Source organism: Neophocaena asiaeorientalis, unplaced genomic scaffold (assembly GCF_003031525.2).
Source record: "Neophocaena asiaeorientalis asiaeorientalis breed wild unplaced genomic scaffold, Neophocaena_asiaeorientalis_V1.1 scaffold254, whole genome shotgun sequence".
Lineage (NCBI taxonomy): Eukaryota > Metazoa > Chordata > Mammalia > Artiodactyla > Phocoenidae > Neophocaena > Neophocaena asiaeorientalis.
The window spans coordinates 1,982,004-1,995,622 of record NW_020174705.1 but is presented as its reverse complement, the minus strand read 5'-3'; the positions used below and the strand labels follow the sequence as shown (position 1 = coordinate 1,995,622).

The window sequence follows — 13,619 nt, the reverse complement described above, 5'->3', positions numbered from 1 at the left end:
CATGAAAACCAGCACAAGCTCCCAAGCCCACCGCTCAGCAGCCCTAGGCCCTGTAGCCCCTCCAGCGGGCAGCCCGTTCTGCCCATGGGGCCCCAGGATCTGACGCCCCCACACCTTGGAGACGCAGAGCCAGGGAGGCCTCACCACAACTCCAGACCCTCATTGGCTGGCTGGCCCTTTCATATCCAGCCTGACCACCCAGAAGGACAAGCCAGTGCCTCCTCCTGGGTGCCTCCTTCTGGGCTCCTTCAGGGGCTGCAGGCATTCACCCCCACAGACAGAAGCCAGGCCTCTTGACCCGCCCCTCTTCTGATGCCTCCTCCAGGGTCACCTAGACATCACAACTGCCTTGACCCCACCCAAACCCCTTTCTTCCACTTGGCCAGACCATGCCTGCCCTTGGCACAGAGCTTGTCAGCAATGGGTAGAAGTGCTTCCTTGACATGGTTTGCAAGTGGATGCAATGCCTGCTCAAAGCTCCTGTGTGGCCCACTGTGACCTCCGACACAACCCAGGCCATCCCTGGCCCTTTCAGTGTGCCAGGTAACTAGCCTCCAAGGGCAGGCACTGTGGAGGCCTCCAGTCCCATAGAGAATAAAGGCAGGGGGATATTCTGCCTTGATGTGGGTATATTCTCAAACTGAGTGCAGCCCCACATTGTCAGCAGGTGGCCCTCGGCCCTGGGGGAAAGGGAGGGGGGCTCAAGACACTGGCCAGAGCCCACAGGATGCTTGTGGTATAAAGCTCCAGGCCTGGGGCTTGTTTGCCCAGTGCCCTGTCCCAAGGAGCCCTGCCCCACCCCCTCCATCAAACCTGGGCCAAAGACCTCCTGAGGTCCCCGAAGACCACAGCTCCCTGGCCCTCAATTCCCATGGCTTCAGCAGGTTAGCACTGGGGGTTGGGAGGGGAGAAACCCAGGACTCCTGGAAGGCTGGGGTCGGGGGCCCTCCAGAATTTTATTTTCTCATGTTCCTTCCAAACACATTCTGCTGATTCTCAAAATGGCAAAAGCCAAGATGCTCAAATATTAAAGCTCAACAGCTGATAACACACTTGATAATAAAATCAATAATATTTAGAAACAAATTTGATTAAATTCATAAATGAATAAATCATGCTTTTAAATTTAATACAAAATGTGTTAAAATTTATATGCGTGCCAAATTCTACTACTTTAGAGCATTAACAACAACAAAAAAACTGAAGGGGGGACTTCCCTGGTGGTCCAGTGTTTAAGACTCCATGCTTCCACTGCAGGGGGCACGGGTTCGATTCCTGGTCAGGGCACTAAGGATCCTGCATGCTGTGTGGCAGCAGCCAAAAAACCGAAACCAGAAGGGGCTATCAGCCCAGCTGGCTGTGTCCCCATCCTCCTTTTGCCACAGTGGGGATCATGGGCTTGCCCCATCCCCACCTAGAGTGTCACTGTGTCCCTGGGCAAAGGCTCTGGATTTGGGGCCTTTCAGGCACACACAGACGTGGCCCTGAATATGTGGGGCTCCAATGTGCTGCCGTGGCCTCCTCACAGACTTCCATGTGCTGCAGGCCTGGCTCATCAAGGCCACACCATCCCCAACACCGACCCTCTGGGTCTCTTCACTGATGCACGGCCAGGGATACCCTTCTGTTCCACTTATGCCTCCATTAGTGGCCATGGCAGATGTGACAGTGATGCAGAGATAAAGGCCCCCTCCTCCCCAAATCTAAATGCAAAGGGAGAACCAGACCCAGACTGACTCTGCCTGCCAACCCCCACCTCCAGGAGTGTGTTGGTGCCTAGGCAGAGAGGATTCAAAAGGCAGGCTGCTCCTCCAGGACTCTCTTTTGTCCCCAACTTCTCAGACACTCCTCGGCCCAGGGTGAGGTGTTAGGGGCACACTTGACACCTTGGACAGGGCCAGAGGAACTGGATGAAGGAAAGGAGTCACTATCCACTGGCTGGGAAAACCACATGGAGCAGAAAGCAATGACCTGCAGACTACAAACATAGGTATACCCATCCATCGGGGCCACTAAGGCTCATCCTGGACTCTCCTGTCCTTTCCCCTGACATTTCATCCATCTCCAAGCCTCACTGGTTCCTCCCCCCACCAAATCAGCACCTTGGATCTGTTCCCCTCTCTTCCTTGGGACACCCACCTGTTCACACGGCGTCTGGGACGGGGGTGCACCTTCCCTGCCCCCAACTAACAGTCACGCAGTTTTGACTGCTTACCAGGCACAGCGCGGGAGAAAGAGGGACATAGCGGTAAACAAACCTGCAAGCCCTGATGCCCTCAGCGCCGGTTTTACTCCGACAGCCTCCTGCCTGGTCCTGGGCCTCTAACCCTCACCCTCCTGCCTTCGCCAGAAGGCTCTGACAGTGCCTCCCCGCCTGCACCGTCCACCGGCCAGGGGATGACGCCATGGCGCCGTATATTGCACATCTTCCCCGTTCTGTCCAACGCTAAACTCCACCTTCCTAGCCGCGGCTTCTTCCAGCGAGCCTCCGCGCATTCGCACCAGCTGTTCCCTCTGCCGGGCGCGCCCTTCCACTCGGGTCTCAGCTGCAGTGACATCTCCTCGGAAGCGCCTCCCTTTCTGCACATTATCTTCTACCCTGCAGTTTGCTGCCCGTGCGTTCTGGCTGCACAACCCCGTCTTGCCCACCAGGCCGAATTCCGCTGGCGCAGAAGCTGAGTCTACACGGTAAGCCCTCACACCACTAGTGGTAATCGCAAGAACCCATCCCCGCAATGGGCCCGGCCCGCTGAGCCGCCTCTGCCATGCGGGTCCCCACGGTCTGCCGCCAAAGGCCGCAGCACCTGCACACCCCTCCCCTAACCCCGCCGCCCGGCCTCTCCCAGCGCGAAGCTGCGGGCTCTGGAGCCAAGCGCCTCGGCACGCCGGGAGGCACGCCGCGAGCCCGGTGCGCACGCGCACGGATAGGGGCGGGGCCGCGGCCCCCTTAACCCGCTCCGCGCCGGCCCGCGAGCTGCCCACACAGAAAAGTCCTCCCTGCCCCAGAGAGCTGCCAGCTTGCCGACCCCATGACGGGTGCAGCTAGCCCGGGGCAGCCCCAGTCGCCCCTCCAGAGAGGGATACAGAGTATAAGCGCCCCGACGCTTCTCTCCCCAAAGAGGCCTTGGCCCTTTAACCCTCTCCTCGCTCGCAGTCATTGGCTGAGGCGGTCTACGTCATCGCTGCGCGCCGGACGAGGGTGCCTTCCCGCTCCCTAATCCTGACGCCAGAGCGGCGCCCGCCTCAAAAGCTGAGGAGAGCGAGCGGAGGTCGTGGCGGCGGGAAGATGTAAGTAGGGGGAATCCGACCCCATCCAAGCTTCAGGGGCCGCCCGCCAGGCTCGGCGGGGCGCATCGTGGAGCCGGCCTGCTCCCCGGCCACGCGGTGACAACGGCGGCCTAGCGGCGCGGCACAGGGTTTGAGAATAAAGAGTGTGGCCCGGGGCGGGCTGAGTGGGAGGCGCCGAGGCCGCGGCCCGGAAGTGGTCGGGGCCGCGGCGGGCGGAAGGGCGCCCTCGCTTCGTCCGCTCTGCGGCGGGCCCAGTGAGGCCCTCGGAATTCGGAGCAGCCGGGAACTCGGCCTCCGCCCTCGAGGCCTTCTCGCCGGGCTGGAGACCCAGGCCCGCAACGCCGGGCCCTACCCTGGAAGTGTTCGCGGCCCGGCGCCTGGACTGGGGAGTTGTGAGTGAACGCGGACGGTGGGCGGCGAGATCGCGTGTGGGGCCGGTGCCGGTGGGTGCGGAGTTGCTTTGTGGGATGCCCTGGGTGACCGACTGACCCTCCCTTCGAAGCCGTTAATTCAAACATCGACTCCACGAACGTCTGCCGGGTTCCTGTGTGCCGTTCTCGGTGCTAGTCCTTGGGGATAGGCCCCTAACGTCTTGGAGCTCAGTTTGACGGGTAACCCCAGAAGGGAGGATACGGGAAGGTTAAAATTGATGGAGGAGAGGCATGGCTTTTTCTCTTTGTTATTTCGCATGAATTGTGCCTAAAATGTACTTTTAAATGGGGAAGGTGCTCTGAAGATGTGAGCTGAAACGCCATCTACTCGAGATTTAACTAATTGTTCTCTCCTCTCTCTGGCTGTTGGACGCGCACCTTTCCGGAGGATGGGGGAGGTAATCAAGGTCCTGTGCTGTTACCTGAACTTGTGTAAACAGAGAACCTCAACCTTTGCTTTCTAGTACTCAGGCCACGCCCAGCAAAGCGTTCACTTACTCTGTGGTTCTTAATTTTTTAGTGTTTTAAGAATAACCGGTGGTGCTTGTTTTCACAAAGTACATTAGGGCAGATGTTTAGGACGGCGGTGGGGTCCAGGAATCTGCATTCTGGGCCAAATGAACAATAAGGTAGCCATTGGCCACACGTGGCTATTGAGTACTTGAAATATACCTAGTTCAAATTGAGGTGTTTCAAAGACTTGGTATGGGGAGGTGTAGATGTTTTATTAATGAATTTGTATACTGATTGGTGAAAAGATAATACTTGGTGTGTAGCATGTCAAATAAATATATTACTAATAGTTAACTTTATCTGTTAACCAAGATTTTTTGTAATGCAGCTACTAGAAAATTTTAGAGTACTCTTGTAGCTGGCACTCTTTCTATTGGACAGTGCTGCTCTTGGTGACCCTAATAGGGGCAGTCCAGGGACCCTCGTTGAGCATTCAGAGACGGTGTGTGACTTTAGAGTCAAGAGTTTATGTGGGAGAAGAGCCTCCAGAGCGTCTCTTCTAATATTAGCTAACGTTTATTGAGCCTTAACTAGGTGCCAAATTAACTCCTTTATGGGTTAATTTGGTTTATGTCCCTGATAACTATGAGGTGTAGGAACTGTCTGTGTCACTGTACTGCTGATGAGAACTTGAGGCTCAGAAAGGTTAAGTGATTTGTCCAAGGTCACACAACAGAGCTTTGAATCAAACCCAGGCAGGCTGACTCCAGACTCTTAACCATTGAATTATACTCACTGATTGTCCAAGCACACTAACCTTATCCAATGTTGCCTGCTGGGTGTCTATAGTACCTTATTATTTTAAGACAAAACATCTTAAAATTTTTTATAGTCCTGGAAAAGAGCAGCAAAAGTGACATTCTGTTTGTGCTTTCACTTGCATGTCCAAAGCTGGGTACTCTTTTCTTCAGTCAGAATGTTTATCCAGCATTTTGGCAGCACTATTCACGTGGAAACAGGATCCCGATTGGTGTGCTGTGTCCAAGTTACTTACAGGAAGGTGAGCTAGAGGTAGTTGAGGCTGACATCCCGAGATCTTTGCTTGCAACTCAAGCAGATTGTACAAAACCTCACTGGAAATACTAAAGACAACAGTCCCGAGGAAACAGGGCACATAATTAATTGTTTGTTCTTGAGTAATATTTACTAATGCTCGTTCACTGAGTACATGGCAGTCCAGGCACTTGGCTAAACCCTTACATGTGGTAACTCATCCAATTCCAATGTCTACTTTTTTCCCTCCAACATTTTATTTTTGAAAAAATGTGAACATACAGAAAAGCTGAAAAAATTTTGTGCAGTGAATAGCCACGTCACCACCACCTAGATTCTACATGATACATTTCTGTTAACATTTGCTTTATTTATATCTAGCCACCCATCAATCTTATTTTTTCTTGCATTTCAAAGTAAGTTGCAGACTTTGGTATACTTCCCCCCAACACTTTCATATGCATATCATTAACATTAGTCAGTGTTTACAATAACTACTCTTTAACAGCTTATTTTACTGCTTTTTAAATGTTCATGGGGAACGTTTCATTTGTTTGTGTTTGGGTATTAAATGTTTTGATGCCAGTACCAGTCACTTTTGAAATGGTTTTTGCTTCCAGTCACATCATATATTCAATGTATCCTACAAAGATTACAGCAATGAAACAAGAAATCTAATCCTATCAGTTGGGTTTTTCTCTGTTCTGCGTGCAAATGTGGTGCTGTAGTATTTCTAAAGGACTGTGGAGGGCTCATCATCAAACTTAAGAATGAAAAACGGGTATTGTACCGCCTGTAAAATAACAGGACACCACCATCCACACCGTTCCTTAAGAAAAAGACAAGCTGAGGTGACGGTTCTACCTGTGCCTCCTGTGGGGGCGGGATTCCCCCCCCTGAGGAAACAGTGCTGGTCCCTTGTGTGTTCCTGGCTTTGTGGATGCTTGCTGCTTACTGTGTTCCTTGCTGCCTTCTCCTGTGCTCAGCTTTTGACTGCAAAGTAGATATGTTGCCTTGCCAATTTACTCTGTAAATCCTTTTATCTTGTTATTAGGCTGCACTTTGGCGTAAATTGCAATCGATTAGGGATCGTTTCTCAGACTCAAGTTAGAAGTGAGAGTTCAGATAAGTGAGGCCGCCATTGCTGCTTTGAACACCTCAGAAGGGGAGAATGGATTTATCAGGAGTGAAAAAGAAGAGCTTGCTAGGAGTCAAAGAAAATAATAAAAAGTCCAGCACTAGGTAATCCTTCTGTTAGATTTTTCTAGTGCTACTTTGGGGGTGCTCATTGCTAGGGACCCTCAGAAAGGGGAAAATTGGAAATGTCTTGAATTTTACAGTGAAAGTGTCCTAAGCCACAGATATTTTGCCCTGTGATTGCCTGGGATTTGTGTAGCCCTTTGGGGTTGTGCTGTTGTTTCAGGGTTCAGTTAAAGCGGCATGTAATCTCATACTCTTTCTCACTATCCAGGGCTCCTTCTCCTACCAAACGCAAAGACCGCTCTGATGAGAAGTCCAAGGATCGCTCTAAAGATAAGGGGGCCACCAAGGAGTCAAGCGAGAAGGATCGTGGCAGGGATAAAACTCGAAAGAGACGCAGCGCTTCCAGTGGTAGCAGCAGCACCAGGTGGGGCTGACGGGTTAGAGCATTGCCAGGGCCTCGCGTCCATAGCCGTGTCCCTCTTCCTTCCCAAAGAGCCTGCAGAGTGCTCTGTCTTCTTATAAGGGAACACACTCAGATTTTTAATAGAGACTCTAATTTACGGCAAACTGGTTTGGGGTTTGCTCTGATTATATACAGAGGATGGTGTTGGGATTCTTTCTTTTCTGGAGATGTTAAGGAATGGGACATCTTGGGGTATGCTTTTCTGTCAAGTGCTTTTGATTTGGAGTTGTGCTTGGATTGCCCTAGCCTGGAGCTTCCTTTTCCTTCTGTTGAAAACCAGCCTGTGTTAGTCAGTCAGTAGCTGCCTTCCAAGCTGAGTTGGTGGCTCTGACTTGCCAGGCTCCTCCTTTACCTCCCAGTAGGCAAGGCTTCTGTGTAGGTTGGAAGCAGCTCATTGTTTCTTCCCTATCACTGCACAATATGTATGCTGTTTTCTGTCCCTACCAAGGGCTTTGGCTTAGGGCAGGGATTGGAGGAGGTCAGTGTTTGCCCCGCTGGGGAAAGCAGTGGGGTTTGAAAATACGAGGCCAGCGGTTCATCTTGGGAGCATGTGCAGGCTTGTCTGTTCAGTGAAGAAATGCTGCTCCCACCACTTGTCTGTGACCCCCTCCCTCTTGCCCCTCAGGTCTCGGTCCAGCTCTACCTCCAGCTCAGGCTCCAGCACCAGCACAGGCTCCAGCAGCGGATCCAGCTCATCTTCAGCATCAAGCCGCTCAGGAAGTTCCAGCACATCCCGCAGCTCCAGCTCCAGCAGCTCCTCTGGCTCACCGAGTCCTTCTCGGCGCAGACATGACAACAGGCGGCGTTCCCGCTCGAAGTGAGCTCCCTCCCAGCACTACTTCTCCACCCGGGAGTAATTGGCTTGAGGGCTCTCCCCCAAAACCTGTGAATTACCTGGGGACCTAAATTAACAAACCGGGGGCTGTAAAGTTACAGTAGTTATTATAAAAATAGACCAAAAAAGGAGTTTTACTGTCTTAATAGGATTTTTTGTTTTTTTCAATCAGATCCAAACCACCCAAAAGAGATGAAAAGGAAAGGAAAAGGCGGAGCCCTTCCCCTAAACCCACCAAAGTGCACATTGGAAGGCTCACCAGGAATGTGACCAAGGTGAGGAATCCTGTTTCTGTCCAGTGGACAGTGGGGTGTGTCTCTTTTGCAAATTTTCAAAGTGGAAAGCTGGAGAAGCAAGCCTCTGCCAGAAGGTGAACTTAGAATGTAGCATTTCGGAGGGCTGACTTGGTGGTGCGTGACCAAGTAGAGCACTGGTTAATTCATTTTAATGGAATATATTATACGTATGTGTTTAGGAGATTTACCCCCAGGTGCCAAGTCAGTGGGTTCTCTGACTCTTACACAAGTGATTAGTGGGTGAGCATTAGTGACCCTTCTTTCTCCCTAGGATCACATCATGGAGATATTCTCCACCTATGGGAAAATTAAAATGATTGACATGCCTGTAGAAAGGATGCACCCACATCTGTCTAAATGCTATGCATATGTGGAGTTTGAGAATCCAGATGAGGCCGAGAAGGCGCTGAAGCACATGGACGGAGGTGAGTTAAGCCCTGCCAGCTCCACTCTGAACCCGTTTCTTTGTCCCCTGTCCACGACCAGCTACCCACCACGCATAGTGTGTTTAAAACCAACTTTCAGCCTGGCTGCATGTAAGAATCTCCCTGGAGCTCTTTCAAGATTCCAGTTCTTACTCAGTGGGTGTGTGTTTACCAGAAACATGTTTTGTGGAGCATGGTTCTTAAAAAAAAATTCATCAAATATGAATATCAATTAAAGTTTAAGGATCAAATGAACGGCTCCCCCCCCCAAGGAGTATATTATGAATATAACGAAGCATCATTTTTATATGGAAATGTTTTCTTTAATCCTCTCTGAGTCATTCTCTCTCTCTCTCTCTCTCTCTCTCTCTCTCTCTCTCTCTCTCTTTTTTATTTGGCTGCATTGGGTCTTCGTTGCTGTGCACGGGCTTCTCATTTGCGTTGGCTTCTCTTGTTGCGGAGCACGGGTTCAGTAGTGGTGACTCGCAGACTCTAGAGCGCAGGCTCAGTAGTTGTGGCACATGGGCTTAGTTGCTCTGCAGCATGTGGGATCTTCCTGGACCAAGGCTCAAACCCATGTCCCCTGCATTGGCAGGCAGATTCTTAACCACTGCACCACTAGGGAAGTCCTGAATCATTTTGTCTTTTGCTAACATTTCAGCATTTTTAGGATAACTTCGCTGAATTCACAAATTTTACCCATTTCCCATAGCCACTTTTTATTGGGTAGAATGATTTGTCAACCTTTGAACGCTTGTGAATAGCTTCAATTTCCTGCATTTGAAGGAATATGGGATTTGTCTGTGCCCCAGCTCACTGCTGCTGTACTCTAGGCAGCTGGAGCTGAGCCGGGACTGCCCACAGCACTGTGTGGGCTGCCAGGCCAAGTGGGAAGGAGATTCTGAACCCCTTACAATCTTGGCATCCTTGGAGGCCCTCTTACACATTTGATAAATAGCCTCACAGGTCTTTGGCCCTTGAGCTCTGGTAGAGTTTGTATACTACAAAATTTTCCTTGGTACTGAGGTACAACTCTTTCAATCTACTTAAATCCCTCTGGAGTGTTTTATGAGTTAAGCATAAACTGTGATCCATCCCTCTGCACACTTCAGCTCTTGGCTTTGCTGAGTCACACCTTCGTTTTAGAGACTGTTGATCTTGTGTATTTGATAGAGTCTGAGCACCTGCTAAAAATATGGGAGACTTGGGCATGTTCAGGATGTGTGTGATTATAAATATTCCACGTTTTCTTAAGATTCTGGTAGGACTTTCCTGTGTGTATTGTGCTGTGCACCACTGAATGGAACAGCTCCACACTGTCTCCAGAAAGAAAGTGGCGGGGGGGGAGGGGGGCTTTGCCTTTACTGGTAGCTAGCCAGAGTATGACTTTGCCTCTGTTGTTACATAGTCAGTGCCTGTGAAATCCCTGACTTGGACTGGCTTTTGGCCATAGGCCAGGGCCACCTTAAGCCGTGTTTACTTAAATTGAGCCTTTCAAGTATGTTGCGAACATAGGTCCAAATTCCTGAGTCACCTTAATACCTCAGAAGTTCCCTTGAAAGTAGGAGCTGAGAAGATAGAAGACCCTCCACCCTTTGGGGGTACATGGGCTGTGCTTGGTCCCCTGAGCAGTCCCTGGACTGGATCCAGGTGCCTTATCCCCTGGGATTCTTGGGTCTGTGCCTCAGTGTCCTTTGCTCTTTCTTTCCCTGAGGTCCTGCAGTTTCCTTGTGCCTCCATTCTGAGCTGCCTCCCCTTGCCATTCTACGATTTCATTCACACGTGGTTTTAGTACTTGCTGCACATGGACTCACCTCCCTGAGGCACTTTTTTCAAACTCTTTAGACAGACTTGACAACTCCTGAACATCCTTTCATTTTGTTCCCCACCCCAGAAGTCCCTTCTTCCTCTCAGGCCCCACCTCTCAGGAGATCACAGATTATCCAAAACCCTGGTGCTGATCATCCTTCACCCCACCCCTGGGCTTGCTCACCTGATCCATCACCAAGCTCCGGTGATTATACCTCCCTATTATCCCTTGAGTTCTTATGTTTCACCCCCATCTCAGTCCTGCCAAAGCCCCCTGCCAGGTCTCCTCACTGCAGTGCCCCCTTCACATTGCTCTTAAGAAGGAAGTTCAAGTGCAACACCACCTTCCAGCTCAGGGCGGGAGCATAGCTCTTCCCCTCACTTAGCAAATTCCAGGCTGTTCTTTAGGTGTTGACTTGGATGGTGCTTCCCGTGGAAGGCTATCCCAATGCACTAAGATTAGGTTCCCTGCTTCCTGGTAGTTTTCTTTATGAAACCTCCAATAACAGTAATTATGAGGTTCTTTCTGTGACCAGAGTAGTTTGTCTTTGTCCCCCCAGGCTCCTCTCTGTCTCACTCACCATGGTATGCCCATAGCTGGCATTGGGCCTGGCCCAGGGTAGGTGCTTGTTAGATATTTTGTGACTTTATCCTTTTTTCAACAGGACAAATCGATGGCCAGGAGATCACTGCCACTGCTGTGCTGGCCCCCTGGCCTCGGCCACCCCCCAGGCGATTCAGCCCTCCCAGGAGAATGCTGCCACCACCTCCCATGTGGCGCAGGTCACCCCCACGGATGAGGAGAAGGTGAATCACTTCGGGGTCTCACAGGGGACTGATTAGGGCCAGTTTCCGTTTATCTCATTTACAAACATAAAGTTAGGATGATGACTTCGGGACTTTGTCCAGCCCTGCCTGTCCCCTGTGCCTCATGATGGGGGTGGGAAAGCAGCATTGGCATAGGCAGCCTTCAGAGCTCATCGTGTTCTTTCCAGCTGGGGAAAGGAAGAGCTGCCTGATTGAGGGACCCTTGGGAGGTGTGGCCCCTCCCCTCCCTCCATGAGAAAACCAGAAGGGTCAGAGGAGTAGGGGAGAGGCAAACAACACCCTTGGCAGAGGCCAGTGTCAGGCCGTCCTCTGCTAGTGGTGTCAAGCTGCACTTTGCACAGCCCTCGAAGAAGAGGAGAGTGCCTAGGGTCATGCCTTTGGTCTCCAGAACATTTGTGTGTCTCCCAAGGGTTCTGCGTCAGTGACATCCAAAGAGAGCTGTCCTGACTGGAGTGTTGGACTGTGAAGCTGTGTAGAATTGTTCCCGAAAGAAGGCAGCTTTACCCCTGTGATTCCAGATGTGGAGCTGCTCCCGGGGCATGGGTTTCGTGTCTGATGTGGTTTCTCCTCTTCCCACAGGTCACGTTCCCCTCGGCGCAGGTCCCCCGTGCGCCGGCGATCCCGCTCCCCTGGCCGCCGCCGCCACAGGAGCCGCTCCAGCTCCAACTCCTCCCGATAAGCAGGGCCACCGAAGCTCTGCCCTGTGACTTGTATACCATCCAGCTTACTTTTGTCACTTTTCTAGCAGAAGGAGGATCGGTAGGAAAGAAATCCCTCACTCAGGGGCAGGCTTCGAAGGTGAAGGCAGTAATTGCTACATTTCCCCTGGCGGCAGAGTTCCGGCTGCAGGAGTGTTGTTGGTTTGGGGTCGTGCTTATGATGATGCCCTCCAGTTTTCTGGCTAGAAAGCTTCCACATTTCTAGTTCCTGAGAGTCAGTTTAGTGGCAGAGCCAGCAGGGATGAGCAGGGGGCTCCAGGAAGTGGTACAACCCCAGCCTGGGAGCATGTTTTCCCATTCCACAGATGACGTGGGGTCCATCTGGTGGGCTGGTCGTGCCCTAACCTGTTGGCCTGCAGGGTCCCACAGGAAAGGGTGTGCTTTTACGCAGCTGCCATTCCTGTTAGCCTGGCCCTGCTCCCCTGCTTGAGTCCTCTAGGGCCAAATACCCAAAATGGTTCTTTTCACGTGTACTCATGTGCGTGCACACACACACACAGACAAACCCACGTCTCCCTTTCTCTCTGAAACTGGTAAGTTGAGAGCCAGCTCTGTCCGGTCATCACAGAACCCCCCGTTGTGTTGGTATTCATGGTGGTCGTGCAGGTTACTTTGGCAACGTGTACATTGCTTTTTTGGCTTTTATTGTACAGTCAGTACTATACATTTTCTGTTTTGAGTTTTGTAACTTTGTAGCATTTTAGATAATACTGTGTTTGTACTTTGTTGTGTAGAGAAAAGAATTGTGTTGAATAAACCTAGGATTAGAGTGCAGCTCGAGTGTTGGGTTCGCTGCCTCCTTCCTGTCCCTTGGCCCCAAAGGCAGCTTCAGTTGTGAGGTAATTAAACATGATTGTCTAAAAAATGTTTTGGTTTCATTCCCAAAGTCACAGCTCCAAAACCTCTCAACCAGAAAAACACTGGAAGTGTTTATGAGTGTTGGGCTGCTCCTTGGCTAGACACATTTTAGAAAGAGGTGTTTTTTGTTTTTCTGTTTTGGCCACGACATACAGCATGCAGGATATTAGTTCCCTAATCAGGGATCAAACCTCTGCCCCCTGCACTGGGAGTGCTGAGTCTTTAACCACTGGACCACCAGGGAAGTCCCAGAAAGAGGTGTTTTATCACCTTTATATTACAGGAGCTTTGAATTCTGCCTGACCAGAAATGTGGATTTCATTTGCTGCTGCTATTTTAGGTGGCCATGGAAAAACTATTTTCCACCTCAAAAACTGGTTTGTTCCACAAGGAACAATTGAAAACACTTAAGATGTTACAAAAACAAGTCTCAGTTGCCCCCCCGCCCCCGTACTTGACCCTTGGCCCTTACTGTGTCCAGTGTTCAAACTGAATGGTCAGAACAGGGTTCAGGCAGGATCAAGTAAATACAAACACGAGATGTCTCCTTCCCCTTCCTTGTGGGGAGCACTGCAGTCCCACAGTGGTGTGAGGGCACCTCACCCCTTGGGGAAGGTGAAGGGTCAGTTCTTAGTCACCAGGCTATGCTGCCCCAGGCCTGTGGCTAAACCACCAGCTGAGATTCCTGGTCCCCCCCACAGGCAGGAGGCGGAGTTCACACTGGCCCCCATCAGCACCCCCTCTAGCATCCTTTCCAGTGCCCACAGCTCTGCTAACGGCTCTGCGGGGCCGCAAGCTGCCGGGGTCCCCACAGTCCCTGACTACCACTCAGTTCACAACCCTCTCCGGGACTCGCACACTCCGTGACTTACGTGTGGTCCCGGGCCTGGGCGGCTCGATCTTTGCGTGGTGGCGCAGCTTTGGGTCGTGGGGAGCACGGCGTCTGGCCTGTCCGGGC

At 51.3% G+C, this 13,619-nt stretch overlaps 1 protein-coding gene across 3 annotated transcripts; it reads left to right on the top strand.

Moving 5' to 3' along the window:
• Nucleotides 1-2,682: 2,682 nt before the first annotated feature.
• On the top strand, nucleotides 2,683-12,583 carry RNPS1 (RNA binding protein with serine rich domain 1). Of its 3 annotated transcripts, none has more exons than XM_024759515.1 (8): nucleotides 2,683-2,688; nucleotides 3,155-3,288; nucleotides 6,697-6,852; nucleotides 7,517-7,708; nucleotides 7,899-8,001; nucleotides 8,294-8,447; nucleotides 10,922-11,063; nucleotides 11,664-12,583. In XM_024759515.1, coding segments are annotated over exons 2-8 (849 nt in total). In that variant the 5' UTR covers nucleotides 2,683-2,688; nucleotides 3,155-3,286; the 3' UTR covers nucleotides 11,764-12,583. The 3 variants fall into 3 exon arrangements, with proteins under 3 accessions (XP_024615283.1, XP_024615280.1, XP_024615282.1); XM_024759512.1 differs by lacking the exon at nucleotides 2,683-2,688 and adding an exon at nucleotides 6,280-6,467; XM_024759514.1 differs by lacking the exons at nucleotides 2,683-2,688; nucleotides 3,155-3,288 and adding exons at nucleotides 3,550-3,680; nucleotides 6,280-6,467.
• The last annotated feature ends 1,036 nt before the right edge of the window (nucleotides 12,584-13,619 follow it).

Bases quoted from the DNA above. Each gene is read 5' to 3' on its own strand.
- RNPS1 (XM_024759512.1), top strand. From the start codon at position 6,397: ATGGATTTATCAGGAGTGAAAAAGAAGAGCTTGCTAGGAGTCAAAGAA. The intron at 8,002-8,293 runs GTGAGGAATCCT...CTTTCTCCCTAG, and splicing joins TCACCAGGAATGTGACCAAG to GATCACATCATGGAGATATT. The intron at 8,448-10,921 runs GTGAGTTAAGCC...TTTTTTCAACAG, and splicing joins GCTGAAGCACATGGACGGAG to GACAAATCGATGGCCAGGAG.